At 40.6% G+C, this 18201-nt stretch overlaps 1 protein-coding gene across 1 annotated transcript in view; it reads left to right on the forward strand.

Annotated features, from left to right (window-relative positions):
* Positions 1-3589: 3589 nt before the first annotated feature.
* Positions 3590-18201, forward strand: part of LOC308087195 (NACHT, LRR and PYD domains-containing protein 3-like) — a 17896-nt gene continuing 3284 nt past the window's right edge. The window contains exons 1-9 of the mRNA XM_080430911.1: positions 3590-3604; positions 4271-4316; positions 4563-4808; positions 8026-8070; positions 9461-9505; positions 11067-11129; positions 11410-13240; positions 15400-15573; positions 17063-17239. Of these exons, the coding sequence (XP_080287037.1) occupies positions 3602-3604; positions 4271-4316; positions 4563-4808; positions 8026-8070; positions 9461-9505; positions 11067-11129; positions 11410-13240; positions 15400-15573; positions 17063-17239 (2630 nt within the window). The 5' untranslated portion in view covers positions 3590-3601. The remainder of the gene's footprint in view (positions 3605-4270; positions 4317-4562; positions 4809-8025; positions 8071-9460; positions 9506-11066; positions 11130-11409; positions 13241-15399; positions 15574-17062; positions 17240-18201) is intronic.

Genomic DNA, 18201 nt, shown 5'->3' on the forward strand with positions numbered 1-18201 from the left:
CCTATGGCCATGGATGTTACAATTATGTACGGGCCCAGAGAAGTACCTATATCTTCCGTATTGTTCAATAAAAAGCATGTTAATCCGATCGGTGGCCATTTTCACCATATCCTTTCAACCACGCGACCCTATCGGATGGGAGGTGTATTGCACTCTGATACATTATAAATCAATGAGAAAATGGCCACCGATCGGTTAAGAATACTCTTTATTGAACAATACGGAATATACGGGTACTTCTGCGGGACCCTACAGAATTGTGACATTAGTGGCCATGCGGTAAGCACTTTATATTTGAAATCTGAACGTTTATGTAGATGTACGGGCCGTAAATGGAAAAGTGCAAACACCTGGTTGAAGTTCGGTCGGGACAGACGACCGTCGTGTATCCATGGCTAGTTGTAGTTATATCCCATCTTGTCCGTGTAAATTCCTGAACCTCTTCTTTCTGGACAGACATAAGATTCATATAGCATCGGTTCGAGTCCTTTTGACGTGCTTTTGAAGGATATTTTCTTCGTTTTGAGTTATTTTCGTCGGACGTTAGCGTTGCCATGGCTGTTGTTGCAGGAAATGGTGAGAGTAACGAGGCGACCCCATTGGCTGTAACGGGAATCACGTGCCAAAAACCGCACCACCCCTTTGAAAGTATTACTACGCTGCTAAGAAAATAGTACCGACTTTTAAACACTGATTAAAAACAAAATGCGCCAAAACAGATGGCGAAACCTTTGTTTCTTACTTACTACCAATAGATCTTTTTTAAGAAGCAGAGATTATTTAGATCCACTTGATGGGAACGAAACTGAACGAAAAGAGCCTAGACAATAGGGCCTAATACCATACAAGACATAAACAAGGGATAATTGATAGTGAGCCATAGCCTGGTAAACCCTCCCTCCGGAAATCTCATTTCCATTTGATTCCAGGAGTGAGTCTGGCCTGATCGCCCATTCTGCAATATTGGCTGTGGGCTGGAGTTGGGCGGGAGTAATACCGTTGACTGACAACCCCTTCAGCCAATGAACGCACGCACGCACGCACGCACGCACGCACGCACGCACGCACGCACGCACGCACGCACGCACGCACGCACGCACGCACGCACGCACACACACACACACACACACACACACACACACACACACACACACACACACACACACACACACACACACAGAAAGCTACACTAGAAGCAAAGATCATGTGATCTGAAAGTTGTATTCCTGTTTTATCGTCTTTTGTAAGAACAGTTGTAATTTTCCACTTCAGGGTCCCTTGTTCTAGAGCAGCAGTGGAGCAGCCAGAACGCTAGTATAGGCTGGGCCTGAGCAGGAGCGGGTGGGCACGCATGCATGCATGTGCCCCGACCTGTGCGCGTGCTTTGTGCGCGAGCGCGAAAATGTGTGGTTATTGTGGTTATATTGGGCGTTTTTTTGTTACTTTATGTCGGTTTTAGGGTTAGGGTTAGGGTTTGGTTAGGGTTATGTTATTTAATTCTTATTTTTGCCTGATTTTACCGATTTTTTTATCCAAAAATTAATTATAAAAAAATAAAAAATAAAAAATAATATTATTATAATTTTTTTGCAAAATCGGTTGGGTGGGCCAGCTCTCTATGTGGGTGGGCCACGGCCCACCCAGGCCCACCCATGGCTGCGCCCCTGTAGAGCATATATATATTGTGAGCATGTAGATCTGCTATTTTCACAATATTTCCCTCGTTCTTACGTAATGATTGACAATGTGTCCAATTTGGTATTAAAAGGTGTTAAAAGTCCTTAAATTGTCACTTTATAAATATGCAGATACCCTGTATACACTTATATTGTATCTTGGTTTGTTTACTGTTGAGTGAGAAAACAATGTTGCACATTAAGCTAAGTACAGATATACATGCTGACTCTTGCTGAGCCATTGAGCAAGGGTATTTTCGTTTTTATTTTTTTTAAGTTGATCAATTAAGTAAAGGGAAAATAATGTACAAGCTCCAAACATCACTCTGGACAGTGTGTAGCATATGGACCTGGACAGTATGTTTGATAAATAACAGACCATACACAGATCAGGTTATTCAACATTCATTTAAAATGCTTCTGTCTTTGCTGTTTTGCACAAATAAAATGTCAGACACTGTAATAATGTAATATACGTAACGTATATTACATTATTACAGTGTCTGACATTGTATTTGTGACATTGTCTTATTGCTTAAAGGTACTGTACATTAAAAAGTAATACATAAATTAATTCATGAATCAGGTGATACAACATTCATTTAAAATGCTTCTGTCTTTGGTTGTACTCAATTCATATTAATGAATGAATGATTGAATACATGAATACATGAATCACATCTAGTTCTGGCAGCTACACAGCCCTCACATTTAGAGTTCTGGCAGCTACACAGCCCTCACATCTAGAGTTCTGGCTGCTACACAGCCCTCACATCTAGAGTTCTGGCTGCTACACAGCCCTCACATCTATACGTTCTGGCTGCTACACAGCCCTCACATCTAGAGTGGGGGGGGGGGGGGGGGGGCTATAGCAATCATTCAAAAACATGAAATGCTACTTTGTGAGTATTTATTTTCAATGTATGTCATACGTCCTTGTGAAAATAGCCGATCTACAAGCTCACAACCTTTCGTATCCTATGGCTTATTGTGCATTATTGCATATTGCAATATTTGCTAAATATATTATTTTGAAATCCTGCCATTTAGGCCTGTCGAACACCTCTGACATGTGCGTTAAGGACATGTAAGCTGTGAGATGGAAATATGCATTATTTGTCACAGTACATTGTTTGTTTAGTATACTTTTGTGACTGTCTGCTTGTGGTTAATTGTTTTATTGGCTTATGTACTTTGCAGACGGAGACTGGAGTTACTGGTTTTATTCAGGGTTAGTACTAAATGTAGGTTTATTTAGGATGATGTACTTGCGGTGCTCACAGTGTTCAATGTGCGCAGGGGGAAACGTTTTTCCTACAGTACCGCAGACAGCGACTCTGGCAATACCGTCACATAAAACACACTACTATGGCGTTGTTTTACTAACAACAGACTGCTTTGGCTGCCAGGCTTAGCTGATACAGCAATTCTAATAACAGAAATCTTTTTAGAATTAAGTGCAGAATTGTCGTGTGCTCAGGTTGCAACGTATTATCAAATAGCCTAAACACAATAGGATTTGCGTACACACAGTGGCCAGCAGGCTATACGGCACAGAGACCCATCAGAACAAATAGGCTATACAGTATGGCAAGTCACCGACTAACAAAAGTTCAAAACATATTACAGTTTGGCAGTTGGCAGTTACAGCGGCCCGTCAGAACACAATACAGTTACAGTAAAGCATTAGCAGTTAGCACAGCGGCCAGAACACAATACAGTAGACTATAGCATGGCAGCCCATCAGGACATAAACAGTCTGGCACCACTAGTTCCTAGCCTTTATCACCATTGTTTCTATTTTCTCTCCCTGACAAAGTGGTTTTATTTTTATTTCCATTTCAGACTTGACATGACAGAAAAGACAAGTTGCTGATCCGGTGAAGCAGAGTCGTTGGTGGTTGGTCGTTTGATTGAGCAACACAATGGTAAGTTTGAGCGATTTTTCCTACCATACCATACAAGACATAAACAAGGGATAATTGATAGTGAGCCAGCCATTGTTGAGAAATATACTGGACAGGGTGATAGACCCTGATGCAAAGCGGAGGGGCCTTTATCACCCTGAGGGGGTTTATGTCTCAACAATGACCGGCTCAGTGTCAATCACTACTTATTACATGGCTGCTTAATAAAGCAATTCATTATTTGACCCAAACATACCAAGAAAACAATTTTATTGATTTGAAAGGATTTAATTACGTACAGTATGAAAGTAGTCTATTAGATTATGCCAGGCGTATCCAGTGTCACACTGTCGGCTCGCAGAAATCAGGTCGTTAGTGTCATAATCATTCTTCAGTGTACTGTTTAGCAGTAAATTGCATTGTGTTTATCTACTTGGCGCCACCATGTTGGATATGGCAAAAACAAATCTCCATGGGCTGATATGAACCATGAGCGCAGGCTCTGTCCATAGCAGTGGTTTGTTATTGATAGCAGCGGTCATTATTTAAACATAACAGACCGCTGAATTCAGTGATTGACCAATCACAATCAAGCATTTAACCAGTGTAATAACATTGCTTAATAGCGTTCAGTGATGATATGATATAATAAAAGGACTGTTATGTACAACACTTTGTGTACAACAGGATGCTGGTGTCGACTTGACTTCAGAAAAAATGGATGAAGCAAAAGGTGAGCTTTTTTGTCAGTAATATAGTTCAATGCTTGACTTGACCATTGAGTAAGGTGTTTACTTGTGCTACCTTTGAGTGTATATCCTTAATATCTTATTGCAAACATATAAATGCCCCCAGTTGCAACGCTTTATGTATGTGGGGATGTAGAGATGCAGAGCTTTATTTTTCATTGATATAATGATGTCATTTTCTCTGATAAATGTACCGCCAATTAACCACTTTATTTTTCTGTTTCAAACAGCACATGTTGTGAAACAGCACAGGGCAGATTTTATTCAAAAGGTTGTCACAGTGATGCCTATAGTAGACAGTCTAGGTCCAATCATGGTCCATCCTGAGCTGTATACTGGGATTCAAGCAGAGAAGACGAGACAGAACCAAATGAGGAATCTGTATACAACTGTACTAGATCCAGGGGGAACACGTGTCAAAGCAGCATTTTACGATGCCCTTAAACAACACCAACCCCACATGTTGGATAGTTGTGGTAAGATCAAATGTCAATAGATTGTTTTTCTCCACTTCACTTTAGTTTAAAAGAACAAGGGCCAGCACACGCAACAACATTATAAGTATCTTTGGGTGGATGTGTTTCACCAAGACAGCCTTCTTCAGCTCCTATCTTTGCGTAGACACATCTATAATTCATCATATCAATATTTCTAAACAACATAGCCTACTATACATTATAATGTAAATGTACATACTGTATATAGGCGGGTGCAGTTATGGTTTGACCCAAAACAAATTGCAACAAAAGGTTTGTCAATGGATTATTGTAGTATTAGGTGTACTTAATAACATATCAAAAGTTTACCAAAATCGGACCACTAGAAAGGTAACATTTTCAAGATGGCCGCCGCCAGTTCCTTAAAAAGACCATTACTCCTTCATTATTCATCCTAGACAAGTAATGTTGGTGCCTAACCCCATGTTTTGGTAATCTTGAAATCCAATTAGCATATATAAATTATAGTCAAGTGATTACAAGTTCAATTATAAAGGAATTGGTTATAAGCATGGTTATAAGCACACACATATATATATATATATATAACAATGTAATTGGACATTTCTCCCTTTTCTACATAATGCCCAGGATTGGTGAATTGGTAATTCACATTCTGTTGAAGCTTTCAGGAGATTTCTTTTCATACCAAAAATTATTATTACTGGGTGGTACTGTGACATTTGTGAAGTTTCTTTCTACTATTTTGTTTGTAAAGGTGAAATGAAATAATAATCCTAGTCCACCAGGGCAGTGGTTCCCAAACTGGGGGTCTCACTCAACAGTAAACAAACCAACATACAGTATAAGTGTACAGGGTATCTGCTCCTTTCTAAAGTTACAATTTAATGACTCTTAAGACCTTTTTAATAGCAAATTGGCCAAATTCTCAAATATTACAGTGGAGAAATGACCCCTTATGGGCCTGGAGAGGATGTGCAAGTCAGCACAGAGCTATCACAACATTTAGTGTCTACTGTCTTGGGTAGGGGTGGTAGAGGAGTGTGGCCGCGGTGGCCTAGTGGTTAGAGGGGCGGCCTTGATACCGGAAGGTCCCTAGTTCGATTCCCCAATTCATCACATCAATCATGAATCACCGCTGAATAGCCCTTGAGCAAGGCTTCCATGCAGGGCCTGGCTGTAAATAAGTGTTAACTTAGTCCAACACCCTGGGTAAACAACAAACTTTGCTTTGCCGGATAGGGTTCAGATTTGCTTGTCACAGACATCTTATTCCTGAGATTGTAGTAGTTGTGTGGGGTTTTAGTGCAAAATTAATTTCACATGTCTTTTATTTTGTGATTGGTACTGCTGGCAATAACCTTGAACTTTGATCTTTTTTTCTGGATAATTGTAACTTTAAAAATTGATTTGAGGGGAGAGGACGCTCTGAGCCATAATGATAAGTCACTGGGGGCCCCTGGGAATATTAATGGTCAGCCACCAACCAGACACTGACTCTCCTGTGAGCCTGTCAGACATAGGGACACCCCTGACTGCCTGACACACAGTCATGCACCACGTGGAGGTCTTACAACCACAACTATGGGGTAGGGGGGGTCCCTCCTCACTAACTATGCCCACTCACGAGTGCCCATCTCGGGCATAGGAGCCAGCTTGGAGGTCCACTTGGGACCAGTGGGACTATCCAGTGAGCCAGGCGACATAGGGATACTCCTCTCAGCCTAACGCATAAGCTTCATTTCTGCCTCCTCCTCACTCTGTCCTCCAGCGTGAGGTGAGCGCAGGCTCCCTAAGCCACTTGGATTGAAATCTGGCAAGATACAAGTGTATCTTTCATGTATCGTTTGGGGAACTGTCTTCATTGAAATGCGTGGCGTATAATTTCTCCTCCTCCACATGACAACCCTCCGAGTTCTGGAATAGTCCAGCAATCCAACTGTGTGACACGTCATAATTGCTGTCACTTCAAAATGACGCTCCTTGCCTCCTCGCCTCCTCGCTCGGAGGCAGGGCTTAGGCGGGAGTGGAGGACTTGAGGATGGACACTTGAAAATTGGAAGCACAACGTGCATCAGGGGCTGACAAGCCCCATTCTCTTTAGCTGCCTATGAGCATATGAGCTGTGAGCTGCCTATGAGTCCTGAACATGTCTGAGCCAACTGTTGAAGGTTTTGCACCTCGGACATGGGGGAGAGGAGAAGCTCAGGGTCTCCTTGGCTCCTATAACTTTGCTCCTCTGCGCTCCAAGTGCCCAAGGAGCAATCCAGTGACCCCCACTCCCCATACTCCCCTGTACCCACCTGAGGGGAACCCTAGGCCCACTAAACTCTACACCAGACCCCATTTTACCTCCTCACACAACCCCACCCCCATACTCCCCTCTGCCTAGGCACCCAGTAGAGAAATGGGTTCTGACAGCTCTGCACTAACCTCCGTAGCCACCCCTCTTTACACACTCAAAATCTTGTGTCTACAAGATGACAGTTTGATTCACATTTGATCCGCAGAGCTATCCAAAATGTTTCAATATTGCAAGCAATACTATATCAACTGACAATATTCTCTTTCTCTGCCACCTTCTGAATGACTGAAAATCGTGACTATTGTTTTGTTGTGTTTTGAGGATATCTTGAAGCCTTGTTCCAGTAAAACAAATATAACTAGTTGAAACGGGTGAACATTTCAGAGGGTTTTAATAGAGTAAAAAAAAAATATTGGATTTCACAATTATCTAAATGTATCTCTGCAATTTGGACAAGTCCTGTGGATTTCTATGCCCCCAAAACATAGGGTTAGACACAAAAAATACTTGTCTAGGATAAATAATGAAGGAGTTAGGTTATTTTAAAGATTGTTTGGCCATTTTGGACGCCATCTTGAAAATAACACCTTTCCAGTGATCAAACTTTGGTAAACTTTTAGTATGTTATTAAGGACACCTAATACTACAAAAAACTGTTGAAAAACGTTTTGTTGCAATTTGTTTTGGTTAAGGTGCTTTTTTTTTCATAACTGCACCCGCCTAATAATAAACATTTAATACGAAGTATTGTCATGAAAGAAAACTAATCCAAAATACATCATTGTGAAGTAATGTTTCAATATGGTCTGGTCAACTGCTCCAGGGGCCAACATGCATTTGTTATCAAGTAAATGTGGTATTTCTACTGGAAAGATATGAACATATGTCCACTCAGAGAAACAACTTCATAATCCTCCTCTCCTTATGCAGGACCTATACTTCCATCAGAAGACTCAGCTAGCAATCAAGCCTCAGGTGAGTTATGAAAGAATCTGGGCAGAGATATTTTACTGATGAGAATGATCTTATACATTGATTTATTTTTTTAACTGCAAATACTCTAGATCAGTGGTTCTCAACCTTTTCAGGCTGCAACCCCCTAAATTAATTATATTTGAACTGGGGACCCGCCCCAAAATAATTAAATATGAACTGGGGACCCCCCAAAATAATCATATTTGAACTGGGGATGCCCCAAAATAATTATATTTGAACTGGAGACCCCTAAAATAATCATATTTGAACTGGGGACCCCCCACCCCGACAAGCAATTGGAATTGTAGTAGTCGAGGCATTACATTTAATTTGACTCGGTTCCACAGATAAATATTGTGAAAATAGCCGATTTATAAGCTCACAACGCCTCGCCACACTTATCAGCATTTAAAAAAAAAAGTTTTTCTTATATTATTTTACTATTTGGCCAATGTTTGACCAGTTTCTATAGTATAGTTTGTTGATTACTTTTGATGAAGTAATGGTCTTTTTTCATTTCATTTAATTTTTTAGGTATTTAAAAGGTCTTAACAGTCCTTAAATTGTTACTTTACTGTCATGTAGGAACCCCCCCAAAAATCATGTGGGGACCTCCCTGGTGGTCCCGGCCCACAGTTTGAGAACCACTACTCTTGAAAGCAGTATAAGCACGTTTATTCAAATCTTTGACAGGATGGGAGGGAGTAAGAAAATCTATTTGCATCTTTAGCATGATGGAGAATGGTAACACAGCCTTTATTCACAGCTTTAACAAGATTGAAAGTAATACATTTAAATGTAATAGATGGAAACAATGTATCTTGCATCGATGCATCAATTTAAAATTGAACGATCCAACTACACTGCTAAGTAAACAGCAACTGCTACTTCTAGTGTGACTTGCATCAATCTAAAAGAGCTTAGCAATATAAATCATTGATTGTATCAACACATACTAACACATACTAATGACAGTTTAAAAGAACAAGGGCCAGCACACGCAACAACATTATAAGTATCATAGGGTGGACTTGTTTCAGCCAAGACAGCCTTCTTCAGCTCCTATCTTTGCATTACTAGACACATCTATAATCCATCATATGAATATTTCTAATCAACATAGCCTACTGTACATTATAATGTAAATGTACAAACATTTAATACAAAGTATTGTCATGAAAGAAAACTAATCCAAAATACCTCATTCTGAGGTCATGTTTCAATATGGTCTGGTCAACTGCTCCAGGGGCCAACATGCATTTGTTATCAAATGAATATGGTATTTCTACTGGAACGATATGAATGTCATTTTAGTCAGACACAAATCACATGCAATGAATGTCATGTCAACTCACAGAGACAATTTCATAATCCTCTTCTCCTTATGCAGGACCTGTACTTCCATCAGAAGACTCAGCTAGCAATCAAGCCTCTGGTGAGTTATGAAAGAATCTGGGTCGAGATATTTTACTGATGAGAATGATCTTATACATTGATTGATTTGTTTAACTGCAAATACTCTAGATCAGTGGTTCTCAATCTTTTCAGGCTGCAACCCCCCAAATTAATTATATTTGAACTGGGGACCCCCCCAAAATAATTAAACATGAACTGGGGACCCCCCAAAATAATCATATTCGAACTGGTGACGCCCCCAAATCATTACATTTGAACTGGAGACCCCTAAAATAATCATATTTGAACTGGGGGACCCCCCACCCCCGCAAGCACGTAGTCGAGGCATTAGATTTCGTTTGACTCGGTTCCACAGATACATATTGAGAAAATTGCCGATTTACAAGCTCAAAACGCCTCGCCATGCTTATCAGCTTATCAGCTATTTTCAAAAAAATATCTTTCTTATATTATTTGACAATTTGATCAATGTTTGACCAGTTTTTATAGTTTAGTTCGTTGATTACCTTTGATGCAGTAATGGTCTGTTCTCATTTCATTTTATTTTTTAGGTATTACAAAGGTCTTCGCTGTCCTTAAATTGTTACTTTACTGTCATGTAGGGACCCCCCCCAAAAAAATCATCCGGGGACCTCGCTGGTGGTCCCGACCCACAGGTTGAGAACCACTGCTCTAGGAAAGCAGTATAAGCATGTTTATTCAAATCTTTGACAGGATGGGAGGGAGTAAGAAAGTCTAATAGCATCTTTAGCATGATGGAGAATTGTAATAAAGTCTTTATTCACAGCTTTAAAATTATGGAAAGGAATAGATTTAAATTTAATAGATTGAAACACATTTTACCAAATGATAAAATGTGTCACTTGCTTTCAAATTCCTTGTAATGAATTGTATGTAAAGTTGTAACTTTTTTAGTGATTGCAATGTTAGTTAGCCCAATCTTTATGGTAGAGTATGTTAATACAACATAACATAACATATACAATTAGGGTGGTTGTATTTGGTCTCCCAGCTTTTTGTTGAAACATTTAGATCATGTGTCTGGTTTGACACGACTGGTTAACAAATGCCTGAAGGTCAAAATTTGATTTCTTCCCTGAGACAGGCAGACAGGCTCTAATAGCTCAGTGGCAAATATTGCAGCACTGCTGCCGGAGGCCCTGATTTAAATGTCATTCATTTATAAAAGCAATAAAGTCATGTTAAAACTTTATTGTTGTCTTATCTTTAAATCAAATAATAGAAAAGGATCAATATCAGTATTGATAAAGACTGCTATTAAGATATTAAGATAAAGATAAGCAGTATAAAAAATCTTATCAGCAACACAAATACTGCTTTATCCAGATATTTATTTCAAATAAGTTTTGGCTAAATTACTCACTTAATCCTATTATATCGCTCTAAATGCGGCAATATCGCCCTTGTATCGTATCGTCAAACATGCATCGTAATGTGTATCGTATTGCTGTCTGTGTGTGTGTGTGTGTGTGTGTGTGTGTGTGTGTGCGTGTGTGTGTGTGTGTGTGTGTGTGTGTGTGTGTGTGTGTGTGTGTGTGTGTGTGATCCTGTAATCCTAGATGTCAGTAATGTTCCAGATACTCCAGGGAGCAGTGCAGCTTCCTCTCAGAGTCCAAACGATGGTAAACATTCATCCATTTATTTCAACAGGATACATTCAGGGACCCATAGATTCACTCACTTTCTGCACGGACACACACACCCACACACACACACACACACACACACACACACACACACACACACACACACACACACACACACACACACACACACACACACACACACACACACACACAATTCAAAATAACAGGCGTTGGAGTTTGTTTTGTTATTCATGACCTTAAAATAAACATTTCTACAATGTCTATCAATAACAAAAGGAATTGTTGTTTCTTACAGATTTGCTGGTGAAAACACAAGGGAGTGAACAACAACGGATTTCATTCTACCAAAAAGAGTTCAAAACAAAAGTTGAGGTCCCCTTTGCGTGTGTACCTGAAGGGACAGTCCAAGTGAGGGACAAGCAGGAATTTGTAGGAAACTACACATATGTCAGCGTCATACAAGTTGAGAGCACAGAGGTCAGCAGTGAGCATGAGGTCACACAGATGGGGATGAAGAACGCAGGCCAGGAGATCAAAGTCAGTGAAATCTTTAATTCACCTTCTGGACAAAACATCCACATAAGAACAGTGATGTCCATTGGTATCGCAGGAGTTGGCAAAACCTTTCTTGTGCACAAGTTTATCTCTGACTGGGCAACGACAGAGATGCAACATCCCCATCTCATATTTGTGCTCAACTTCCGCCGGCTAAATTTGCTGCATGGAAAAAGTTTTAGTTTGGCACAGCTAATTCACAAATGCATCAGCGCAGCCACATGCATCCCGGAAGAGGCTCTTAATTACATCTTCACAACGCTGCAAGAGTCAGGAATCTCTAGTTACGACAAGAGTCCCTTCAAACTTTTGTTCATCCTCGAAGGATTAGACGAAAGTCGGCTGATACTAGACTTCAATACTGACCATGACTGCTCTGGTCTCACCTCACTGGAGGTCCTACTGGTAAACCTGATGAAAGGGGAGCTGCTTCGCTGTGCTCACATCTGGATAACCACACGCCCTGCAGCGGCCAAACAGATCCCTTCTCGCTTTGTTGACATAGTGACAGAGGTGAAAGGGTTCAGTGATGACAAGAAGAAGGAGTACATCATGAAGAGATTCAGTGATGAGAACCAGGCCAAGAGAATCATCTCACACATCACTGCATCAAAGAGCATACACATCATGTGTGAAGTCCCAGTCTTCTGTTCGATCACTGCCACAGTTCTGCAGCACATATTGAAGACAGACGAGAGAGGAGAGCTGCCCAAGACCCCGACTGAGATGTACTGCCACTACCTGTTAGTTCAGGCAAGGAGGGATGGGGAGAAGTATGAGACACAGGCTGATAGAACTGTTCTTCTGAAGCTGGCCAGACTAGCATTTGAACATCTGGAGACAGGAAACCTCATCTTCTACCAAACAGACCTGGAAAAATGTGGTCTTGGTGTTAAAGAAGCCCCACAGTACTCAGCCTTGTGCACAGAGATCTTCAAAAAAGACAGTGATTGCTTCAAGGAAGAACCCGTCTACTGCTTTGTTCATCTGAGCATTCAGGAGTTTCTGGCTGCAGTTTACCTGTTCCACTGTTACAGAGAGAGGAAGATGAAGGTTTTAGAAACATTCCTGGCTCACTGGAAGATATCCCTGAAATTAAGAAAGGTCCGGACCCTGGATGACTTCCTGAAATATACCATGCGCAAAGCCCTAAAGAGTGAAAACGGCCACCTTGACCTCTTTGTGCGTTTCCTTCATGGCCTCTCACTGGAGTCCAATCAGCGCCTGTTGCGAAGCCTGCTGGGTCAGACAGAGAAAAGTCCAGAGAGCGTCCAGAAAGTCATCCAGAACCTGAAGAAGATGAACACTGATGCCTCTCCTGACAGATGTATCAACATCTTCCACTGTCTGATGGAGATGAAGGACCAGTCAGTATATCAGGACATCCAAACATACATGAAGTCCGAGAGCAAGAGGGGGGAGACACTCTCTGAGATCCAGTGTTCAGCTCTGGCCTACATGCTGCAGATGTCAGAGGAGGTTCTGGATGAGTTGAAGCTGAGCACATTCAACACATCCTTGGAGGGGCGTCGGAGACTGATCCCAGCTTTGAGGAACTGCAAAAAGGCTGAGTTAGTAGTCATGTCAATATCAACACATTAGAACAGTCAAAATCATTCTAAAGCCCTTCAGTCATTGTATACATTTTGACTTGCTTTAATGTAGTTCTGTTATCTGTTTGGGTTATATATGATTGTTTTGACTTAAAGGTATATTTCACTTTAAAAAAAACTTTGGGTCATTTTATCGTCTACTCAGGCTTTTGTGAGCCCCCCAGACCGTTTTTAAGTTGCTTGATTTAGTATTTAGATATTTGATAATCATTTTATCAGACACGCCCCCTTCCTATACAAACCCATTATAACTTCAAACTCCATTTTTAACCTGTTAGATTCATCAAAAACACCCGTCCTTGGTTCTGGTGACTCACCCTGCCCTCCTAATACGTGAGGGGGCCGTGTTTTTTAGATTACTTTTTTCATTTATATTAATGAATGTTTTTATTGTAATGTATAATTTTTTTTTAATTTTCCAAAATGTTTTAATAATAATAAATGAAAAAAGTAATCGAAAAATCACGGCCCCCTCGCATATTAGGAGGCCAGGGTGAGTCACCAGAACCAAGGATGGGTGTTGATGAATCTAACATGTTAAAAATTGAGTTTGAAGTTACAATGGGTTTGTATAGGAAGGGGTCATGTCTGATAAAATGAATATCAAATATTTAAATACTGAATCAAGCAACTTAAAAACGGTCTGGGGGGCTCACAAAAGCCTGAGTAGACGATAAAATGACCAAATTTTTTTTTGAAAGTGAAATATCCCTTTAATATATTAAACAAAAAACACTTCATGGTCATTATAAATGCAACAAAATTACAGCAAGACCTTGGTTTATGTGCAGCCTATATACATATTATTACATTATTATGTTTTTGCTACTGTATCAATTATTGTTTTCATACATATTATTAATACTAGGCTTAGTTGTTGTACTATTAGTATTATGGCCCATCACAACAAACAGATGATGATTTGGGACAGATTTGAACATCTGTCAATATTTTACATCAACCAAGCAACGTTACATGTTGACGACTAACCTGCCTGCTGCGCTCCGGGAAATCTAGAAGGTGCTCTGTCACCTCAAATACAAATACGTTTTTTATTTTAGGCAATTTATTATTAATTCAACTTTCACATTTTCCACTCAATGTCCCTTCCTGCAATGGAAAAGGACTTAATTATTCACTGTTAGAAAAATGGCCCTTGAGCCAGGTAATCTGACTCTTACGCTCACTACGTTAGTATACCGATAATCTGAGTTCCCAGAAGTTTTTCGCCTCGCATACAAACGGGAGCGGCGAGGAACTTCTGGGCCAGAGCCCTGGTATTTGTGGGCGGGATGTAACTTACGCTCAGAATCTGAGCGGACACGTCACTTACCGGTCTGAGAGCATTGCAACTCGTCTAAAAAGTCCGACGAGAGGCAAACAGCAGTACACAACAATGGCGGCCGCAATGTCTCAAGGGGAAATTGCTTCCCGTCGCTCCTATTTACATCTAACACCCACTGCATGTGGATCCCGCCCCCTTTTCTTCATTGGCTGTTGATTTGAATCAGAACTCAGTGGCCGCGCCCCTGTTGTTCAGGCTTTGAGCCGAAGCCTCCCAGACTAGTATACCGAGGACTTTGGAGATTGTTTGATATGACACTCAACACCTACAACAGCAAAGCTTGGAAAGAGATAAACTGCATCATATTTTAGAGGGAAATCTCAATGTTTCAATCTCAATGACTTGACTGACTATCATCCACTACATCAGTGATATTATTTACAGCATCACTGCACACATTTTACTATTATTACAGTGTGTAGACCTTCTATATAGTATATGTACTTAGCCGCGGACGCCCATCTCAAAATATTTATGAGTTACAAATGTTCGCTTTAAAAATATATTCAAAGATTTGAACAAATTTCCTCGATTTTTCAAAAATTGCAGATCTACAAGCTCGTAGCGCGGCACTCGGTGCCGCGCTATGAGCTTGTAGATCTGCTATTTTTGAATGGCCAAAGTGTAAAATAATGCTTTTTAGCTCAAATCTAAAAATTACACAGATACGTCCCAGGTCTTAATGGGTTAAATGAGTTATACAATAAAAAGGACTTGACCAAAGACAGTTAATAAGACAGAATAACATTTTCATGTGTTCATCTCCATTCAGGTTGTGGAACTGTGGACTCACAGAGAGATGCTGTGACGATCTGGCCTCCGTTCTCAGCTCCAACTCCTCTAGTCTGACCATCCTGAACCTGGGCGGTAACAAGCTGCACGATGCAGGCGTTAAGCGTATCTGTGTTGGACTGAAGAGTCCACATTGTAAACTGGTGGAGCTCCAGTAAGTAGTCCTCAAGTTTGTCAAAGTCCTGTCTTTTTCTTCAAGCCTGTCTGTCTCTCTCCCTGGTGTCTTTTCTTTGGCTTGTAAATCTATGTTGCAGATTGGTCCAGTCAAATTGACTGACATCACGTGATGGATATGAGTCCAAAAATACACAAACTAATGAAACTAATACATTTTCACCTTCCAAATTGTTCCGACTTCATTTATGTATTTATTTTATGTTTACCAAACTGAAAATGTAGTAGTTTTTTCTGTTCCATGACCACCACGGTACCACCATGACACATTATATAATGCAAGAGTTTTCAAAGTGGGGTCCGGGGACCCCTTGAGGTAGTTCCAGGGGGTCCGCATCAAAATGTGATAATAATAGCACCAACAACTGTTCAACCACTTTAACTCTATATCGGCTATTTGAAATCTACAAGCTCACAACATGTTATGGACTCCAAATATGGACCAAAATATGGACTCCTGGGTTAATGTGGTTAAAAGAAGAACATCTTATTTTCCCAGGCCTTTGGTCAGTTAAGTGTGTGTGTGTGTGTGTGTGTGTGTGTGTGTGTGTGTGTGTGTGTGTGTGTGTGTGTGTGTGTGTGTGTGTGTGTGTGTGTGTGTGTGTGTGTGTGTGTGTGTGTGTGTGTGTGTGTGTGTTTCTGTGCATGCATGCCATGGTGGAAATACTTAAAGGGATAGTTCACCCAAAAAATGACTTATTTTCTACCAATTACACACCCCATGAAACATTGAATACATGGAGATTTTTTTAGTTTTTGTCACGTTCCTAAGCCAATAATTTGATGACCGGCAGAAAGATGCTAATGTTTCCAATAGGAGACTCAAAGTTGACACTTTGAGTCTCCTACCGGAGCCGCCGACGATCATCAAATTATTGGCTTAGGAATGCAACAAAAAACTAAAAAATCTCCATGAATTCAAGTCTACATGGGGTGTGTAATCGAAAGGGGAAAAAAGTCATTTTGGGGGTGAACTATCCCTTTAAAGTGAAAGTACTCATCACACAGAATGTATACAAATATAAAAATAAATGTAATGGCAGATCTACAAGCTCATAAAGCGAAAAAAAAACGTTTTAATTTCAAGGACCCCCAGAATATATATGTATTTAGCCGCGGACCCCCATCTCAAAATATTTTGTTCCAGGGACCCCCCCCCCCAGAAGTAAAGATTTGAGTTACAAATGTTCGCTTTAAAAATATATTCAAAGATTTGCACAAATTTCCTCGATTTTTCAAAAATAGCAGATCTACAAGCTCGTGGCGCGGCAATCTGTGCCGCGCCACGAGCTTGTAGATCTGCTATTTTTAAATAGCCAAAGTGTAAAATAATGCTTTTTAGCTCAAATCAAAAAATGACACAGATGCGCCCCATATCTTAATGGGTTAAATGTCTTATACAAAAAAGGACTTGACCAAAAACAGTTAATAAGACAGATTAACATTTTCATGTGTTCATCTCCATTCAGGTTGCAGCAGTGTGGACTCACAGAGAGATGCTGTGACGATCTGGCCTCCGTTCTCAGCTCCAGCTCCTCTAGTCTGACCATCCTGGACCTGTGGGGTAACAAGCTGCTGCACGATGCAGGCGCTAAGCGTCTCTGTGTTGGACTGAAGAGTCCACATTGTAAACTGGTGGAGCTTTGGTCAGTAGTCCTCAAGTTTGTCAAAGTCCTGTCTTTTTCTTCAAGCCTGTCTGTCTCTCTCCCTGGTGTCTTTTCTTTGGCTTGTAAATCTATGTTGCAGATTGGTCCAGTCAAATTGACTGACATCACGTGATGGATATGAATCCAAAAATACACAAACTAATTAAACTAATACATTTTCACCTTCCAAATTGTTCCGACTACATTTATGTATTTATTTTATGTTTACCAAACAGAAAATGTAGTAGTTTTCCCTGTTCCATGACCACCACGGTACCACCATGACACATTATATAATGCAAGAGTTTTCAAAGTGGGGGCCGGGGACCCCTTGCGGTATTTCCAGGGGGTCCGCATCAAAATGTGATAATAATAGCACCAACAACTGTTCAACCACTTTAACTCTATATCGGCTATTTGAAATCTACAAGCTCACAACATGTTGCAACTTTAACAACATAAATGGTGTATGGGGGTCCATGGCACAACATATTTTCAGATGGAGGTCTGCGGCCATTGAGCATTTTCATGTGACCAAAATATGGACTCCTGGGTTAATGTGGTTAAAAGAAGAACATCTTATTTTCCCAGGCCGGTGGTCAGTTAGGTGTGTGTGTGTGTGTGTGTGTGTGTGTGTGTGTGTGTGTGTGTGTGTGTGTGTGTGTGTGTGTGTGTGTGTGTGTGTGTGTGTGTGTGTGTGTGTGTGTGTGTGTGTGTGTGTGTGTGTGTGTGTGTGTGTGTGTGTGTGTTTCTGTGCATGCATGCCATGGTGGAAATACTTAAAGGGATAGTTCACCCAAAAAATGACTTATTTTCTATCAATTACATGCACACCCCATGAAGCATTGAATTAGTGGAGATTATTTGTTTTTGTCACATTCCTAAGCCAATAATTTGATGACCGGCGGAAAGATGCTAATGTTTCCAATAGGAGACTCAAAGTTGACACTTTGAGTCTCCTA

This window comes from Gymnoscopelus braueri (assembly GCF_963280865.1).
Source record: "Gymnoscopelus braueri genome assembly, chromosome: 6".
Taxonomy (NCBI): Eukaryota; Metazoa; Chordata; class Actinopteri; order Myctophiformes; family Myctophidae; genus Gymnoscopelus; species Gymnoscopelus braueri.